The 15707-nt window shown below is 38.5% G+C and overlaps 1 protein-coding gene across 1 annotated transcript; it reads left to right on the top strand.

Annotated features, from left to right (window-relative positions):
* Window positions 1–329: 329 nt before the first annotated feature.
* Window positions 330–4673, top strand: LOC139713851 (DNA-directed RNA polymerase III subunit RPC10). The gene is made up of 3 exons (XM_071625556.1): window positions 330–461; window positions 1235–1322; window positions 2330–4673. Exons 1-3 carry the CDS (start codon window positions 354–356, stop codon window positions 2455–2457), a joined length of 324 nt encoding a protein of 107 aa, XP_071481657.1. The 5' UTR covers window positions 330–353; the 3' UTR covers window positions 2458–4673.
* Window positions 4674–15707: the final 11034 nt, after the last annotated feature.

Here is a 15707-nt window from a genome sequence, read left to right as displayed (position 1 = left end):
TCTTTTCTGTACGCATGTGCACTCTCCCTCCTTAATCTCCCTCTCTTACAACTCTCTTTCTCCCTATCTTTGATTGAATGTCCTTTTCTTTCTTTTTATCCCTCTCTTTTTTTATCTTTCTCATGCACACTTTTTTGTCACGTAACGTTGCATTTAAATGTGCGTATGACAAATACCATACAGTTATCAAGTTCCCACGGACCTTCTATTCTAACCACACAGAACAAGTACGTGTGTTTTCGTCCACCACCGCCCCCCACCCCACCCCCCCAAAAAAAAAAGACCGCTGAATTCAGGTTGTGTACAGCATCGAAATTGAAGGAAAGGACGTTTCTGTGTTACATTTCATCAGGATGTTGTTTTGTCCAACGTGTTCGAATGTCCTAGTTGTCGAAGAAGGACCGAATTGCCTACGATTTGCGTGCAATACATGTCCATATGTACACAATGTGACAAGAAAAGTAAGTTTGAAACTCGTAGAGAATGGTGGGCATTAGTGTTGCAGGTTTAGTCCCACAGATTGAAAATGTTGTTAGTGATATCTACTTGGGCTGCAGTGTTGAATGCATGTCAGTAAAAAGGGGTCTGGGGTCAATGTGTAATTGTATGTATAATCCTTACAAGTTACAAATATGTCATACGTAGAGTATTACGTTAGCAGTAATAGACTTGTAACTCCCCCCCCCCCCCCCCCCATCATTATCCTTTGTATACTAAACAGTACAACTACAAATAATCTATGGCCTGGTTGATTTGCCCTTCGAAAGACATGGTGAATTCAACCCTGAACCACTTAGAAGGACCAGGAGTTGGAAGCCTCTTCAAATCAAGCTCCCTACTTCCAGAACTGATCTCCATCTACACTCATTCTTCCCAAGAACCACCAGATACTGGAATTCCTTACCACAAGCAATAACCAATATAGCTGAGCCACGTTCATTTAAAGATACATTATTCAAACATTTTGAGTAATGTCCCTTCTACCATGACCTATGAACCAAAGTTGAGTGTTGCTCTACCAGGGCTGATCAACGTACACCATCAAGATCAAGATCACATTACTTCATTGTGTTGCATTTAGATTGATGTAACACTGACACTTACATGTAACACTCCTACTTACAGAGGATCGAGGAGGCTACAGGATCAAGTTTGAATATCTGGATGAGATATTGATTTTCTATTTGAATCATGTTGAGACACTATATCAATGGCAATAAGTTTGTCATTTCAGATTTCAAACAGAAAGTATCCTCGTCTGAAAGAAGTTGATGATGTCCTTGGTGGAGCTGCTGCATGGGAAAATGTAGACTCAACAGCAGGTAATGATGATTGCATCATTTTTTTTTTTACTGTAAAAGTGGAAATTGTTGCGGTGTTGAAATTTCTCACACATTTTGCCCAACCAGAATCTAGCACGAAAATAAAAGCACTCAAATAATTTTTCTTGCCATATATGCCAGTAGTTGACGTCTTGATTCCGCGGAATTAAAAAATATGCAAAACTCTTCTTACCCTGCCAAGCGCGAAAACTTAGTCGCGCAAAAGTACATCATTGCATTGCAAATGTGATTTTTTTTTTTTGACTCTGAAAGAAATACACACCTATTTAATGCACTTTATGAATGCATTTGACTACCGTATCTTCACAGTTCCAAGTCACCACTCACTGCCCAATTACTGCAATGAAGTCTTTAATCAATCACTTGTTGGAACTGTGCATGTACATTGTATCAATACAGTGTATGTGCAGGGAAAAAACTTTGTACTTCTGAGGAATATTCTGTCATACCAGCATTTGATTAATCCGGTGTTCACAAATGTTCAAGAAATCAAGTGCAATGGAATTACAAAATTGCTTTCCTGTGGTGAAAACCAGTAAAGGCTGTGCTCTTTGTGATGACAAAATCTCTTTGGGGCACATTCATGCACTCCTGCTATTATGAACACTTACAGTGTACAGTATTTAAAACGAAACTGTTGTTGCAATGAAGTACATGTAAAAATTCACATCCCAAATTATTGTCTAGTACATAGATACTGTACTGATCTTTATAAAGAATTGTATGACTATACATGTAACAGAATTTCAACTTACCTGAAGAAAACTGCTCATCATGGGGACTTCATTATAATGGGAGTCACCTGTACATTGTGTAGTACAGCATACATACTTGGTATTACAGCACTCATATTTGGGCTTTCACTCCACTTTGAGGGGAGAATGTCTGAGCCATTGAGCTTAGCCTCAAATATGTGTTTAATTGAAGGTTCTTTTTACTTTTTTGTGTCAACAAAATCTTTCATCGATGTCTCTTGTGCCCAACAGAAAAATGTCCCAAATGTGAACACCCAAGGGCATACTTCATGCAAATGCAGACTCGATCAGCAGATGAACCTATGACAACATTCTACAAGTGCTGCAACCCTCAGTGTGGACATCGCTGGAATGAGTGATATCTCCCAACTATCCGTGTTGAGCAGAACTCTCTATGTTTAGTAACCATGTTGGACTCATCAGATCAAGCTCAGGTGCTCACTTTGCTGGGACGAGATGCAGTCTTGAAATATGCCCATCAGTGCATGGAGGATTGTGAGTTTGCTTCTCCAATCCTTCCTGTCATTGCAGGCGATGGATATGCTGGTCATGTTCAGACTGAAGCCTTGATAGAAGTGTGAAGATTTAATCATAATGTTTGTGGTTCAGTGAAGATTTTCACTGAGGGTTCAACTACTTCAGAAGTGATGATTTAGTGACTAACTGCTGGGAGTCCAAAGACTTAATTGTGACTGATGCCAGTGAAAATAGAGTCGATGTTAAAAACACAGTTATACTGTAACATGTTTATGCAGGTGAAAAAAATAAAAAGAAGAATTGAATGACAACAGCATGATTCAGACATTGCAACTAAGGGCTTTGGTCCATTTTATGTTCACATGCTGTAGGTGTCAATATGAATTATCAGTTGCTACATCTTAAAGGCATTTGAAATTACACCAACCAACATCAAAGATGCATGCATCTAGAAACATATACTGTATTGTAGGCCTATAGGGTAGCTGCAATGCATATTATTGCATAGGAGACTTCTTAATACCAAGTCCATGGTAGTACAAGTGTATATGCAAAGTGCATTGTGATAAAGAAGCACTTTATGCAAAGTGAGATATTGACTGTCTTTGGTTGTGATAGTGCAAAATGACTAGAATAAATGGCTTGGGAAAAAGCTCAATGGCTCCCTATAACGAGTTCGGTTATAACGAGGAACCGCTTATAACGAGGTGATCGCGTCGGTCCCGTTTTCTTTTGCGTGTAAGTCTATGGCAGAACGAATCGGTTACAACGAGTTCGGATTCCGGTTATAACGAGAACAATTTCGGTGCATCGTGATAAAGAAAAACATAAGCAATTTGATCGGATATAACGAGGTTTCATTTCTTGACTTGCCGCTTTCAATACGCACAGTTCGACAGACGAAACATTGAAAACCAAATTCACGCTATCCATGTCTTTTTCCCGTTTTGCAGAGAACCGTTCCTTCCAAGTTTTCTTCTAAACAACGCGATAAGACACAGGAATACCTTCCGATACTCCTACTAAATTATTGAACATAATCATTCGATTTTCTTTTTCGCGAGATACGCGTGCGTGATATTAGGTCAGACCACAGCTCAACGAGAGAGAGAAAAAAAAAAGATAACGCATTCAAAAACTTTTCATGTACATTGTATCTACACTCGTGGCCAGAATGCGTGTGCAACTCATCATTATAGCCTTTCCATTTTTAGTTCAGACTTCCAGTTCTTTTGCTGGTTAGCAAATATGAGTGTGTATGATTAAAGCCGGAATAATTAACGAAATCATCGCGATCTCGCCGGGTGACAGTAGCGTAAAAATAGCTAAATAACGCAAACGATGTTCAGAAAAATAAACGCATTTTACAGTTTGAATAGATCTTCCAAATTCAATCCTGTCGCATATTTTTCGAGAACGGATGTACAAAACGCGAAGAGACAGCGTAAAATACCTCGCAAGTTACGGTAAATAACGCATGTATATTACTATGAAATTATCGCGATCTCGCCGGGTGACAAGCGTAAATATAAAGTTGAATAACGCATGTTAACCTACTTAATCGGTGTTCAGAAAAAGAAACAAAAGCATAAAGTTTGAATAGATCTGGGTTTGTTCATTATCACAATTTTAACACTGCATTTCACAATGAAGATTTTTTTCTTTCATTCAGAATGGTCTACGAGGTACAGATTTGCGTAAAAAGGATCACAACCTTCCAAATTCAATCCTGTCGCATATTTGTCAAGAACGGGTGCACAAAACGCGAAGAGATTTTCGGAAGAAAATAACGCATTTTTAATCCCTTCGGGCGCAACAATCATACATATAGCCGAAATGATTCATGAAATCATCGCATTCCCGCTGGGCACCAAAAGCGTAAAAATACCTCGCAGGTTACGGTAAACAACGCATGTCTGTTACTCTATTTGCGCTGGTGTTTAGAGAAACTTACACATTTCATACAATCTGATTTTGATTGTTCATTGTCACTGTACACTGTACTTTACTAACTAAAACATATCATTCTTTCAGAATGGTTCAACACAAGAGGAAGAGATAGGTGTAGAAAGAATCCCGAATATAATACAAATGTATAGGCCTACTTCTCGAGAACATAATGTGCAACTGTTATGCGAATAGATTTAAGGAAGAAAAATCGTATTTCAACCACCACTTTTTGGGGTCTAATTAACAAATACATGTAATTTGCCTTTATTCTCTTAATAATAATGAACCATATTGTGTAATTAAAAAAAAGCAAAGGATGTTCTTAAGTTTCATTGATGGGTATATGACGTCGTGCTTATGTTTGTTTGTTTGTTTTTGTTGTTTTTGTTTTTGATGCGTACGGTTATAACGAGGTACCGGTTACATGTATAACGAGGTAATATCGCCGGTTCCACGGACCTCGTTATAACGGGGTTTCACTGTACATATAAATGTACAGCAGAAATTTCCATTAAAATTGTAAAAGTGTAAGACTACTGGCATGTTGTTTGGATGTCTTCAAAGTGTAACTTGAGAGAAAAAGAAAAATAGCTTATCGTGGGTCGGTCACCACTGAACAGTTTTTGATACACTTAACATTACATTTTGCAAAGGGTTAAGTGCCATTCAAAGATGTATTCCATGTTTGTTGGTTTAGCTTTTAGCTCTTGACTAGGCACTATTGTAAACTTTGCACAGGACCTACATTCTAGAAGTGACAGTAATATTCAGAATACAGTGTATCACATTATGGTACATTGTACTTATCAATTGTTCCCATTTCTACATGTATTTCTTTGGAAGGCAGAAACTTCGTTCAGTTGTGCATTTCTATTATTGTCAACATCTCCTGTAACATAGTGATGCATGGAAGATGGATAAAAATTCCTAGCTTTGCATTGTTTTTCCCCACTTATTCATACTTCCTCAATTTTAGGGTTGGCAGGTATAATACTGTACCACCATGTGATCTGTCAATTATCAAGTCTATCAAAGAGTACTCCATGTAAAACCATACATGTGAATAAAGATGACTATTGTGGTATGATGCATACTTCCTCAAGAGGGTGAATTAGCCTTGCACTCTGGTGTCATTTGCGTGTTTGTGATAAGAACAGAAGCAAGTTTGTTTTTTTGTTTGTTTGTTTGTTTGTTTGTTTGTTTGTTTGTTTGTTTGTTTGTTTGTTTTGGTGTAGGGGCTTGGGGCACTGGTGGAGTATCATTATTTTGTAGTGCTTATGGGTGGATCAAGGGCCCATGGGAAGAATCTCAGGGTGAAACCCTTGAAAAGTCAACGTTTTTTTGTGGAATATTTTTAAAGGTTTTTCATCTTATTCTTAACCCTAAAAAGGCCGGGGGGGGGGGGGTTGAATCAACCCCCCCCCCCTCGACATTTTTCGCGACTACTCCGCCGCGCGAAATTTTTTGACCGCGCCGTTCGCTGACTTTACTTTCAAGTCTCGCGCATCTTTTGACATACTACCATTTTCGCGAAATTTGCGCGTACCGTTACGACGCTGCATGACTCTTTATACATACATGCCTGTCAGGCCAAAAATGGCTCAAAAACGTGATTTTGTGTATGAAGTCTATGTAAATGGAGTTTTCTCTTCTTATTCATAAAAAAACGATTATTTTCACTTTCAAAGGCTGAAACTAATTGATTTTAGCATAATTATGCTTGAAATAGGTTCTGTCATAAATTTTGTGGAAAAAAATGATAAAACAAAAGGTCGAAAAAACAAGGAAATACATAAGAAATTCATAAAACAATAAAATATATAAGAAATTGATTTCGATAACAATTTTTTTTCAAGTACATTGTTAGGAATGCTCCAAAGAATGTTTTCACCAAAAATTAGGATTCTAGGAGCTTTAATTTCTGATTTAGAGCAAAATGTATGATTTTATGCATATATTAGCATAATTAATCATTATGACGAAAATTTCCATTTCTTTTTGTATAGCGTGGTAGGATACGCCACAGGCAACACACGTGCCAAATTTCATGACGATTGCGCGATCGATGGCCGAGATCTCGGGGGGTTTGAATCAACCCCTCCCCGGCCACAGAACACCCAAAAAAGCCCGGCCTGGTTATCTCACTGAGCAGCAAATGGTTGTGAATGTTTGCAAATGTAGCAAATTTTATGTTTTGAACATGTTCAAAGTTTCTTTGCAAAAAACAAAAAACAAAACAAAGCAAACCTGGTTTGTTTGCAAATTTAATTGCGACTGTTTATAAACTTTTTTTTTTCAATAACGTTTTTTCATATTTTAAACAACAAAGACATAACATCAAACTTTTCATTTACCGATACATACATAAATTAGAGAGAAATTCAAACATAATCAAAATAATAAACCATTTGGAAAGGTCTGCCACAATTTGTTTACCTCGAGCCTTTTCCGTAATTCTGATGGAAACATATACAGTGTAGACTGTATCGAAATCTACATACTCTATATTCAACACCTTTGTAATTACATGTACATGTATTTTCAGTATAGCCAATAAGATGTCTAGAACTCTTCTAATCGGATACTGTATGTACATGTCCAATACATGTACCACTCTTACTGTTTATAAACTTGATTGCAACTGTTCACGATCCCTGACAAATCCTAAAAGTTGCTATACATGTATTATGTTCACAAACATTCACCGCGCAGTGACTGTGTGTATGCCTCTGTGTGTGTGTGTGTGTGTGTGTGTGTGTGTGTGTGTGTGTGCGTGCGTGCGTGCGTTTGTGTGTGCTAAAATGCAGGTGTCTCCCAAATACGTACCGGTAAACAGATTTTCTGAGGTACAAAGTGTATCAAATCCGGGGCTGTCATTTCACATTTCAGAGCCAATACAGTTATAAAGTGAAATGCTAGTGTGGAGCCCAAACACAAAATACACTGTACGTCACACACACACACACACACACACACACACACACACACACACACACACACACACACACACACACACACAAACACACACACGGTCACGTACACATTATGTAACGACACAGACCAATCTCACTCACATGCAGCCCACTGCCTCAAACAAATGGAGAAGCATCACAATAATTTATTTTCCGAAGTGTTCCACTGTTTATTCATAGTTTCTTTGTATTTTGCGTCATAATAATAACGCAACCCCTTTCGTTTTACATGTCTTACAAGGATTAACCACATCCAGAACGCCCTAATTTGCATTTCTCAGAAGTTGCCACGGAACGTGATTACAAAAGGGGGAGGGGGGTAGTGCTCCTGGTTGCAGTGGCGGATCCAGAGGGGGCGCACCGCGCGCGCGCCCCCTCTTCATTTTTTTTTTCTTTTAACAAAAGAAATGAAAGCATAATCTCCTCCCTTGGCGGAGGTAATGAGAAGAAAAAAATGGGGGAGAAGGTGCGTGCGACCCCTATTATTTTGTAAAGGCGCCTCCCCTTTACGGAATTCCTGGATCCGCCCCTGTGGTTGGGTCATGATAACCACAACCCGCGCCGACGGGAAGAATTTTGGTGCGATATTTTTTTTTTCAGTCGTTTATAAAAGCTAAAAGTATGTGTGTGTGTGGGGGGGGGGGGTGCTGCAGCCTCCCCCTTCCACGGCCTTTTATTTGTTGAATAATCCATTGAAAAGTACAAACACAGCCCTATACACTGTACATGTACGTGCTTCCACGTAATTTACATGAGTCTAATAATATAGAATTTGCCATCATCGCTTCATGCGTAGTGATCTTTCAAGGTTATAAACCAAGCAGGATAGTGTTGCATGGGCATGAGAGCATGGTTATTATGTTCATCACTAATTGGAAATGTATTAACTACTCTCCACGTCGCCAAGTAGAAAAAGAGCTAAACTGAACTACAGCTATAAAGCCCCAAAAGTCATGGGATGAACTTTACCTAAAATGAAATGATGGATTTAGTTTGATGCTATGGATTTTACCTGATAATGCAAATGTTGTCAGACTGCCATTGGGTATGTCCATGACTATCACAAAAACTACTTGCGGAGATACATGTATTCTCGTTAACAACGGAAAGGGATTTCAAGGTTCTTCGTTTGACGTCAGTGAGCCCACTTTAATCTGCGAAAAGTTAGCCGAACTGGCCTGAGGAGGTCGCTGTGCAGCACTAAGCGTACCAATAATACTGCCAATGAATGCCAGAAGAAAGTCTCGTGCATATGAATTATGCTGCCAATACGTCATATGAAAATGCGGAAAATGACCAGAAACAACTCTTGATTACCGGTATACCCAAATGTAATGTACGATTTTATTTTCTACCGTGCGTTTATATGCTCTCGTTCAATCAAAAGATTGATTTTATTATTGGCTGATGATTATATTCAATAATCATATTATCTCTTTTATAAACCATGATGAATGTAGGCAGTCGTCACTAGCGAAAGCTTAATAGGAAGACTGCCATTTGACCGACAGATGAAGTACAGAAATTGCACTCGTGGATTCAGTTTAGTAACTCGATACATCTGCCGTGTTGTTTTGACGGACTTATTTACCTGGAAGTCAAACATACGGGTTTCAGAAGTGATGCTTGTTAAAGGACAAGTCCACCTTCATATATATAAGGATTGAGAGAATGCCGCAATATTAGTAGAACACATCAGTGAAAGTTTAAGGAAAATTGGACAATCCGTTCAAAAGTTACAAATATTTGAAGTATCAGCACAGTCACTGCTGGATGAGAAGACTACTACAGTGTATGATGTCATAATGCGTACAACGACATAAAGAAAATAAAAAGAGAATTTCACAATACTTTACTTTTTGAAAAGAGTGCACATTTCTTCGACTTGTTACTAACATATGTTAAGGGTAATATTATACCCACTGCCTTCTGAAAGAGAGAAGTCAAGTGTTCTTTTGTTGTGCGAGAAAAGTGAAAATATGTTGAATTTTCTTTAATCTTTCTTTGTATGGTTGTACTCATGTGACATCACAAGCTATAGTAGTCTTCTCATCCAGCCTTGAGTAAGCAGAAACTTCAAAAATTCATAACTTTTTAACGGATTGCACGATTTTGCTCAAACTCTCACTGATGTGTTCTACTAATATTGCTGCATTCACTCAACCTACATGTCTATGAAGGTGAACTTGTCCTTTAAAGTTAATATTGGACATTATTGTTGGCCGATACGAGTATCAGACTAAAGCCATTTCTCATACGCAGAAAAAGAATTATAAATATCATATAATAATTCCAATTTTGTCATAATTTTACTCAAGTCCATAGATTCCGTTCATCTTGACTCAGAATGGTAAACTTCTTCATGACATGTAATATAGCAACCACCGGCATAAAACCAAAAACGCACACATCTTCATCTTCTACGAGTACTTGCGCATCATGTATCATTACGCACGTATTCATTAATTTGCTCTGTGAGTGCGCTTATTATTCCACTCGCCGATGCACATTCCACAGCACAGCATTTAATGATTCACATCTATTGCATGTTTTCGTGTGACAGCTGTAAGACACATGCAGGCTCTTGTCTGAAATGTTGGATACAACTTACTTTCTTCTTTTTTTTGGGGGGGGGGGGGAATCCCTAGATACCATCATGTTGCATGGAAAAATCGACAATACTTTGCCTGTGAATGTGACGTCTCGATCAGGATGTCGTCAATTTGAACATTTTGTTCCGCCGGAAATACTTGGAAATATTCATTTGCTTTATGTATATTTGGAGGGGGAAAATAAATGCCTTGAATGATGCTTATGCTCATACTGTCTGCATACTAGAGTAAATGTTTTGAGCAAAGCGATACAGAAGCTTGTCCTAACAGATAATTTGAAATGTGTGTTAGGATCCAATGTGAGAACTATAGTGAGTGCCATGTAAGATGAGGTCGCAGGACCTGGTTACTCTGAAGAGAATTCAAAGCCATAACGGTATGAATATTTTTCTCGATTTCGAACTTTAATTGATAAAAAGAATCACTAACACGGCAGACTACATCCATATATTAAATATGGGGTATCATAACGGTTTTAAAGCTACATGTATATCACGATATCAAATTCATGTCATCAAGATGACGTTCTAACTTACGTAGAGTTCCTCTCTATTGGTTGAAGTTTATTTGAGATAAGAGGCAGGTATGACAAGGTATTTCTTCAACGAATATCTATAACTAAATAATTATATATTGTGGCCTCGGTTTCCCAAGCTGATGACCTTGTTTATTCTGCTCAGACTTAAGTTATTTTAATCCGGAGATTAAATGGAGGAGAAGGCGGGTGGAGGATTACAGAGGAATTCCGGACAAGTCAAAGGTTATTCCGGAAAGAATAAAGGAGTACAGTTTTTCTAATCACAACAGTGAAAATACGATCACAATCTGTCGAAAATCTTGGAAGTTATGAGATTGTAAAGTTTCGTCGATTGTTGCAAAACAGTCATCGAACCGTTTATGAATATTTAATTGAGTGCCCTCATGTCATCACCTCTCAATTTTCCATTGATCTTGTACAATAAAAACAAGAACTTTTTATACGGCAATTCAATACTCAATTTAAGAGTAATACATGCATGGTGGTATTCCTGACTGATTAAGTTCAAAATACATGCAGTCATCAGTCAGATGGGATTTGAAAACTGGGTCATAACTGCTTTTGGGGGAAAAAAAAACACCTAGTAATTACAATGTACTGTATCAATATTTTGTAGGCAAACTACCATACACTGTGGCAAGTTGAGAGGATGACATCAATTTACTTATTTGCATTATAATGTTCAAGAAGCGTTTTGTGAAAATTAGCGAGACTACATAATTTCATAAGTTCCTTCATTTCTTATCCGATTGTGATCAAATTTTAACTTCATTCAAGCGTATGGTACAGTGTGCCTGGTTGATACCGTTTGCTATTGTTTTAGTCACCTAGGGCGAACCACGAGGGGTTGGCATCATTCGCCCGTTTTCTAGTGGGCGGTACTGTTTTGCTTATTACAAATTTACTATCTTTATCGGACAGACTTTCAGCTGGGCCGTAATCTACCTCTAAGGAGGAATAACGTTAATCATATCCTAAAAGGTTCTGTACTGCCAAGTATGAACTTAAAACACACATTATTTGAAGGTTTTAACTTATGAAAAAAGTGAAACGAATACAGCTACTACTAAGGATTTAAAGCATGCAACCAAGATCAAAACGAACAGTTTTTCGAAATAGATACTAGGTCATGTACGTAGCTACAACGAAAAGAATAGCTAAATAACTATTCGGAGAAATTGTAACTGCAATGTCCTGTCGATAAACACGTTATTAGTGACGACTAGAATCAAAGTCATCTTCCTCAGAAGCCTCACCAGGAGGGGATACAAACTGCGCGAAATGCTTTGCGTTGTCTTCTAACCATCTCTCAACCATCGTCATCTTGTTGCTACGCAACTCTTCATCATCATGATCAGGAGGTAATTTCTCGGGTACGTGAATATCTATCAACTTAACTGTCTGCTTAGGCCGTAGTATTTGTGTATCATTTACTTCTTCCAACGAGAAAAGTGAATAAACTTCCTCTGCCTTGCAATCACTAATCAAATCATCAGGATTTTCGTCGGGGTACACAGACGTTCCGCTGGCTGCAGATACTCTCACTTGTTGCCATGCCAGGGGGACATCGTTGTCCGATGCATTCGAAGGCTTTTCCCCCGCAGACTTGGACGACCGGAGGGAATTTGGTGGGGTTTTTGTTTCGCGAAGCTTGGACAGTTTTTCGTGCCAGCGCTTGTACTCGATTAGGTTTTCTGCTGTCAGCGTGCCGGAGAAAGTCGCAAGACTTCGGCCGATTCTGTCTTGCTTATTATGAAAACTGACTCGAGTGATAGACTCGTTGATGGATGGCAGAGGTTTGTTGGAAGAACGGACAACCGCGTTTCTCGTCATGTAATGCCACGTGGGTTTGGGCCCCTTGCTTCTAAGATCCCATCGGAAGAGGACATGATTGGTCTTCTCTCGTTTAGCGATATTCCTTATACGACTTGACGGAAGCTGATCACTGAAGTCGACCGTCATGGCGACGGAAGGCTGTCCCCTTGATAGTTTTGTCAGTGCTGCCTTGCTCACCGTCGAGCCGTAGACGTACTCTGAAACGCGCGAATCGTCGATTGGCGGCAATCTCACGGTTGTTGAGAGGGGGCGCTGCATCAGTTTGTGGTGTGACACTTTGTATGCATTACTCCCGACACGAACCAATGCATTCCGTGAGACCTGTTGGTGACTATTCGCTTTCAGTGATTTGTAGGTGTCGGCATACGGACGTTGAGCGTGGCGTTTATCCATTTCCCTTTAATCGATGTAGGCCTATTTGCAATCACCTTGTTCGTCATTAAATGTTGACCATCAGTCACTGTAGTTATCGGGGCTTCACTCGACACTTTTCCTCTTCCAGCCGAGTTACTTTGTGAAAGAGTCCCTTTAACTTTCTGCCTGCTGCCTGCGACCCCAAGATTTCTTCACTAAAAACATGGGGTGGGGATCAGCGTGACGGATTGCCTGTCAGGAGTAAAATGACAAACATAAACAAACATAAAACATATTATTCAACAACAACTGACACACAATGAGATCCTATCGATCATTAAAGCAGAGGAATTTGTACATCACCATGAATCAATGAGCTGATGACGACTTAATTATTTTTGTGTATGTGCATGCGTGTTCATCTATACGTGAGCTTGCTGCTGGGAGTTTGCGGCAAGTTTTTCTTTTTCAGCAAGTTGCATTCATGTAAAATCATAATCATCTACTTGTCGATTTTCAAAAAGAAAAAAAGTCACGAATGATAACGACGCCTTATACACATAGACTTGCTCAGACAAGACTGTTCTTCACTATCTAAATTCAGAGCTTTGTCCTTGCTAAAGACATAAACACGATAAAGGGATTTTTTTTCCTTTCCCAAGCAATGGCTGTTTTTTTTTTTTTTTATTGTTGGGTGTCCATGTGCCTATGCGTGTCACTATTATATTCGGTTAAATGACCCAGTGGTCCTATAACAGAGTATCCTCGGAAACTGTCAGCTAATTTTCATGCTGGAATTTCTAGATATTTCAGGCTGTAATGGAACTTGAAACTCAAGATTTGCTGTATTTCTTCAATACAATTTTGTAGTTCAGGGGTTTGAAATACATGTAGGGCCTATTCTTAAATCCTTCCATCCTTTTGAGTTTTTTTTTCTGAATAACTGTGATGGTTGTAATTACTAAATTGCATTCAGGAGCCGCCGAACGTTTGTTTGTTTGTTTGTTTGCTTGTTTGTTTTTTGTTTTGTTTTGTTTTTTGTTTTGTTTTAGGGTGGGGTGAAGGCGAAGGGGGGGGAATGGTGTCAAGGTCAATGTTAATGCCCCCTCCTCCCCCCCCCCCCCCTCGTTTAGCCAGTGATTTTTATCATAGGGTGATTTCTCATCGTGTTCGTTTAGTAATGGAGGTATAAAAAGAACTTGAAATTCCAAATGTTCGATGTATTTCTCGAATGGTTCTCAGAATATGGTGAGATGGGGAATAGACAGTACAGGCCCTGCTGAGATCTGAGACGAAATGAATCAAAACAAATTCTATCATTATTTACACCTCTGGTCGATGTCGACATAATATGTCATTATGTGTCACGATATACATGCAATAATAAACTGGAAGTACTCAGATCACCATGTCCACTTGCACGGTACGAAACAACGAAATTATCAGAGATTGTTTGTATCACAGTCACAGTCAGAGAAGAACAAGCATTGGTTGAAGTAAGCGACCCGTGGTGAAATGAAATCAACTCCAACTCCAACAGGGGGGTGTTTCATAAAGCTGTTCGTAAAGTTACGAACGACTTATGAGCGACTGGTGATCAGATCTTGTGCTGAATTATGGAAATTCTGGTAAGTATAGCTCATCAGAACTGATCACCAGTTGCTCGTAAGTTGTTCGTAACTTTACGAACAGCTTTATGAAACAGGGCCCTGGAATGATAAGGCAGGGGACGTGGTCACAGCTGTTTCTCTACGATACAGTGTCACAGGTGCGTTTAAGCACGACATTATTTTTTTTCTATGTCTGCCATGGAGGTAATGTTTCTGTTGTCTAGTTTGTCTATCTCCAATTATCTGTTGCACAAAACCGTATAATTTTATGCAAAACGTGTAATCTGATTTTATGAAGACGTTATATTTCATAAAAATTTAAGGAGGCTTTGATGAGAAGATTGCTGGCGGAACTCTCGGAGAGTCATGGGTTTTGTGATTTTTCTTTTCATTGATTTTGCTACTTTAAATCCAGAAATGTTTTTAACGCTTTTTCAGTCGTAACTGCATGGGGGCTTCAGTATGCGTATATAACACAGTTCATTTATGCACTGACGTTAGCAATATTCCTGAGTTTGCATAACCCATCAAATCATATTTTTATTTTAAATTAGGAAGCGCTCCATTTATATTAACGATTTAAGTTATCATGTTGCACATCTTAAAACCTTACGAATAGGTTTATATTATAGTTGCAAGACATTAAGGGCTAGATAGAATTAGCCGACTCTAAGAAGGTTCTTGTACTTGGAGCGCTCATTTTGTTTGCTTGCCTGTGTGTTTTATCGTGCGAAATAATACATTATTAAATAGATTTAATGTATTCAAAGTTGCTCACTTCAAATTTTTCTAAAAGCATTTGCTGAGGTTTTGTTTGAGATGCCGCTTGACATCCGAAAATGTGTGCTTTACCTGCAAAGCCTAAATCTAAATAAGTTTTAAAAGGGAAATGTAGAAACTCATTCTTAGTAATATAATTATGGTGGAAATATGTTGTTTATATTCATATATGAACTTGGAGACAATTCTGTTACATGCTAAGATAAACACTTCAACTGTTATTTGCAGAAGCCCATCTCAGTTATGAATCTCATCCAGTATGAAGATTTTCAAAATAACATAGTTAGGAACACAATTATGGGTAATGTCACAAAGATGCCATGGTGACTTAATTGTTTCTACTATTGCGTATACAGCAGGTCATATTTTGGTGTAATATGACCTACGAATTTAAAGGAATAAATTATAAAACTAATTGACCAACTTTACTGTATAGCCAAAACTATCAGTTTCGGTGTTTGGAATGCATGATGGTTAATT

The sequence above is a fragment of the Diadema antillarum genome, unplaced genomic scaffold, assembly GCF_040938485.1.
Source record: "Diadema antillarum isolate AM-2024a unplaced genomic scaffold, OU_Dant_1.0 seq00002076_RagTag, whole genome shotgun sequence".
NCBI lineage: Eukaryota > Metazoa > Echinodermata > Echinoidea > Diadematoida > Diadematidae > Diadema > Diadema antillarum.
This window is presented reverse-complemented; position numbering and strand designations above follow the sequence as displayed.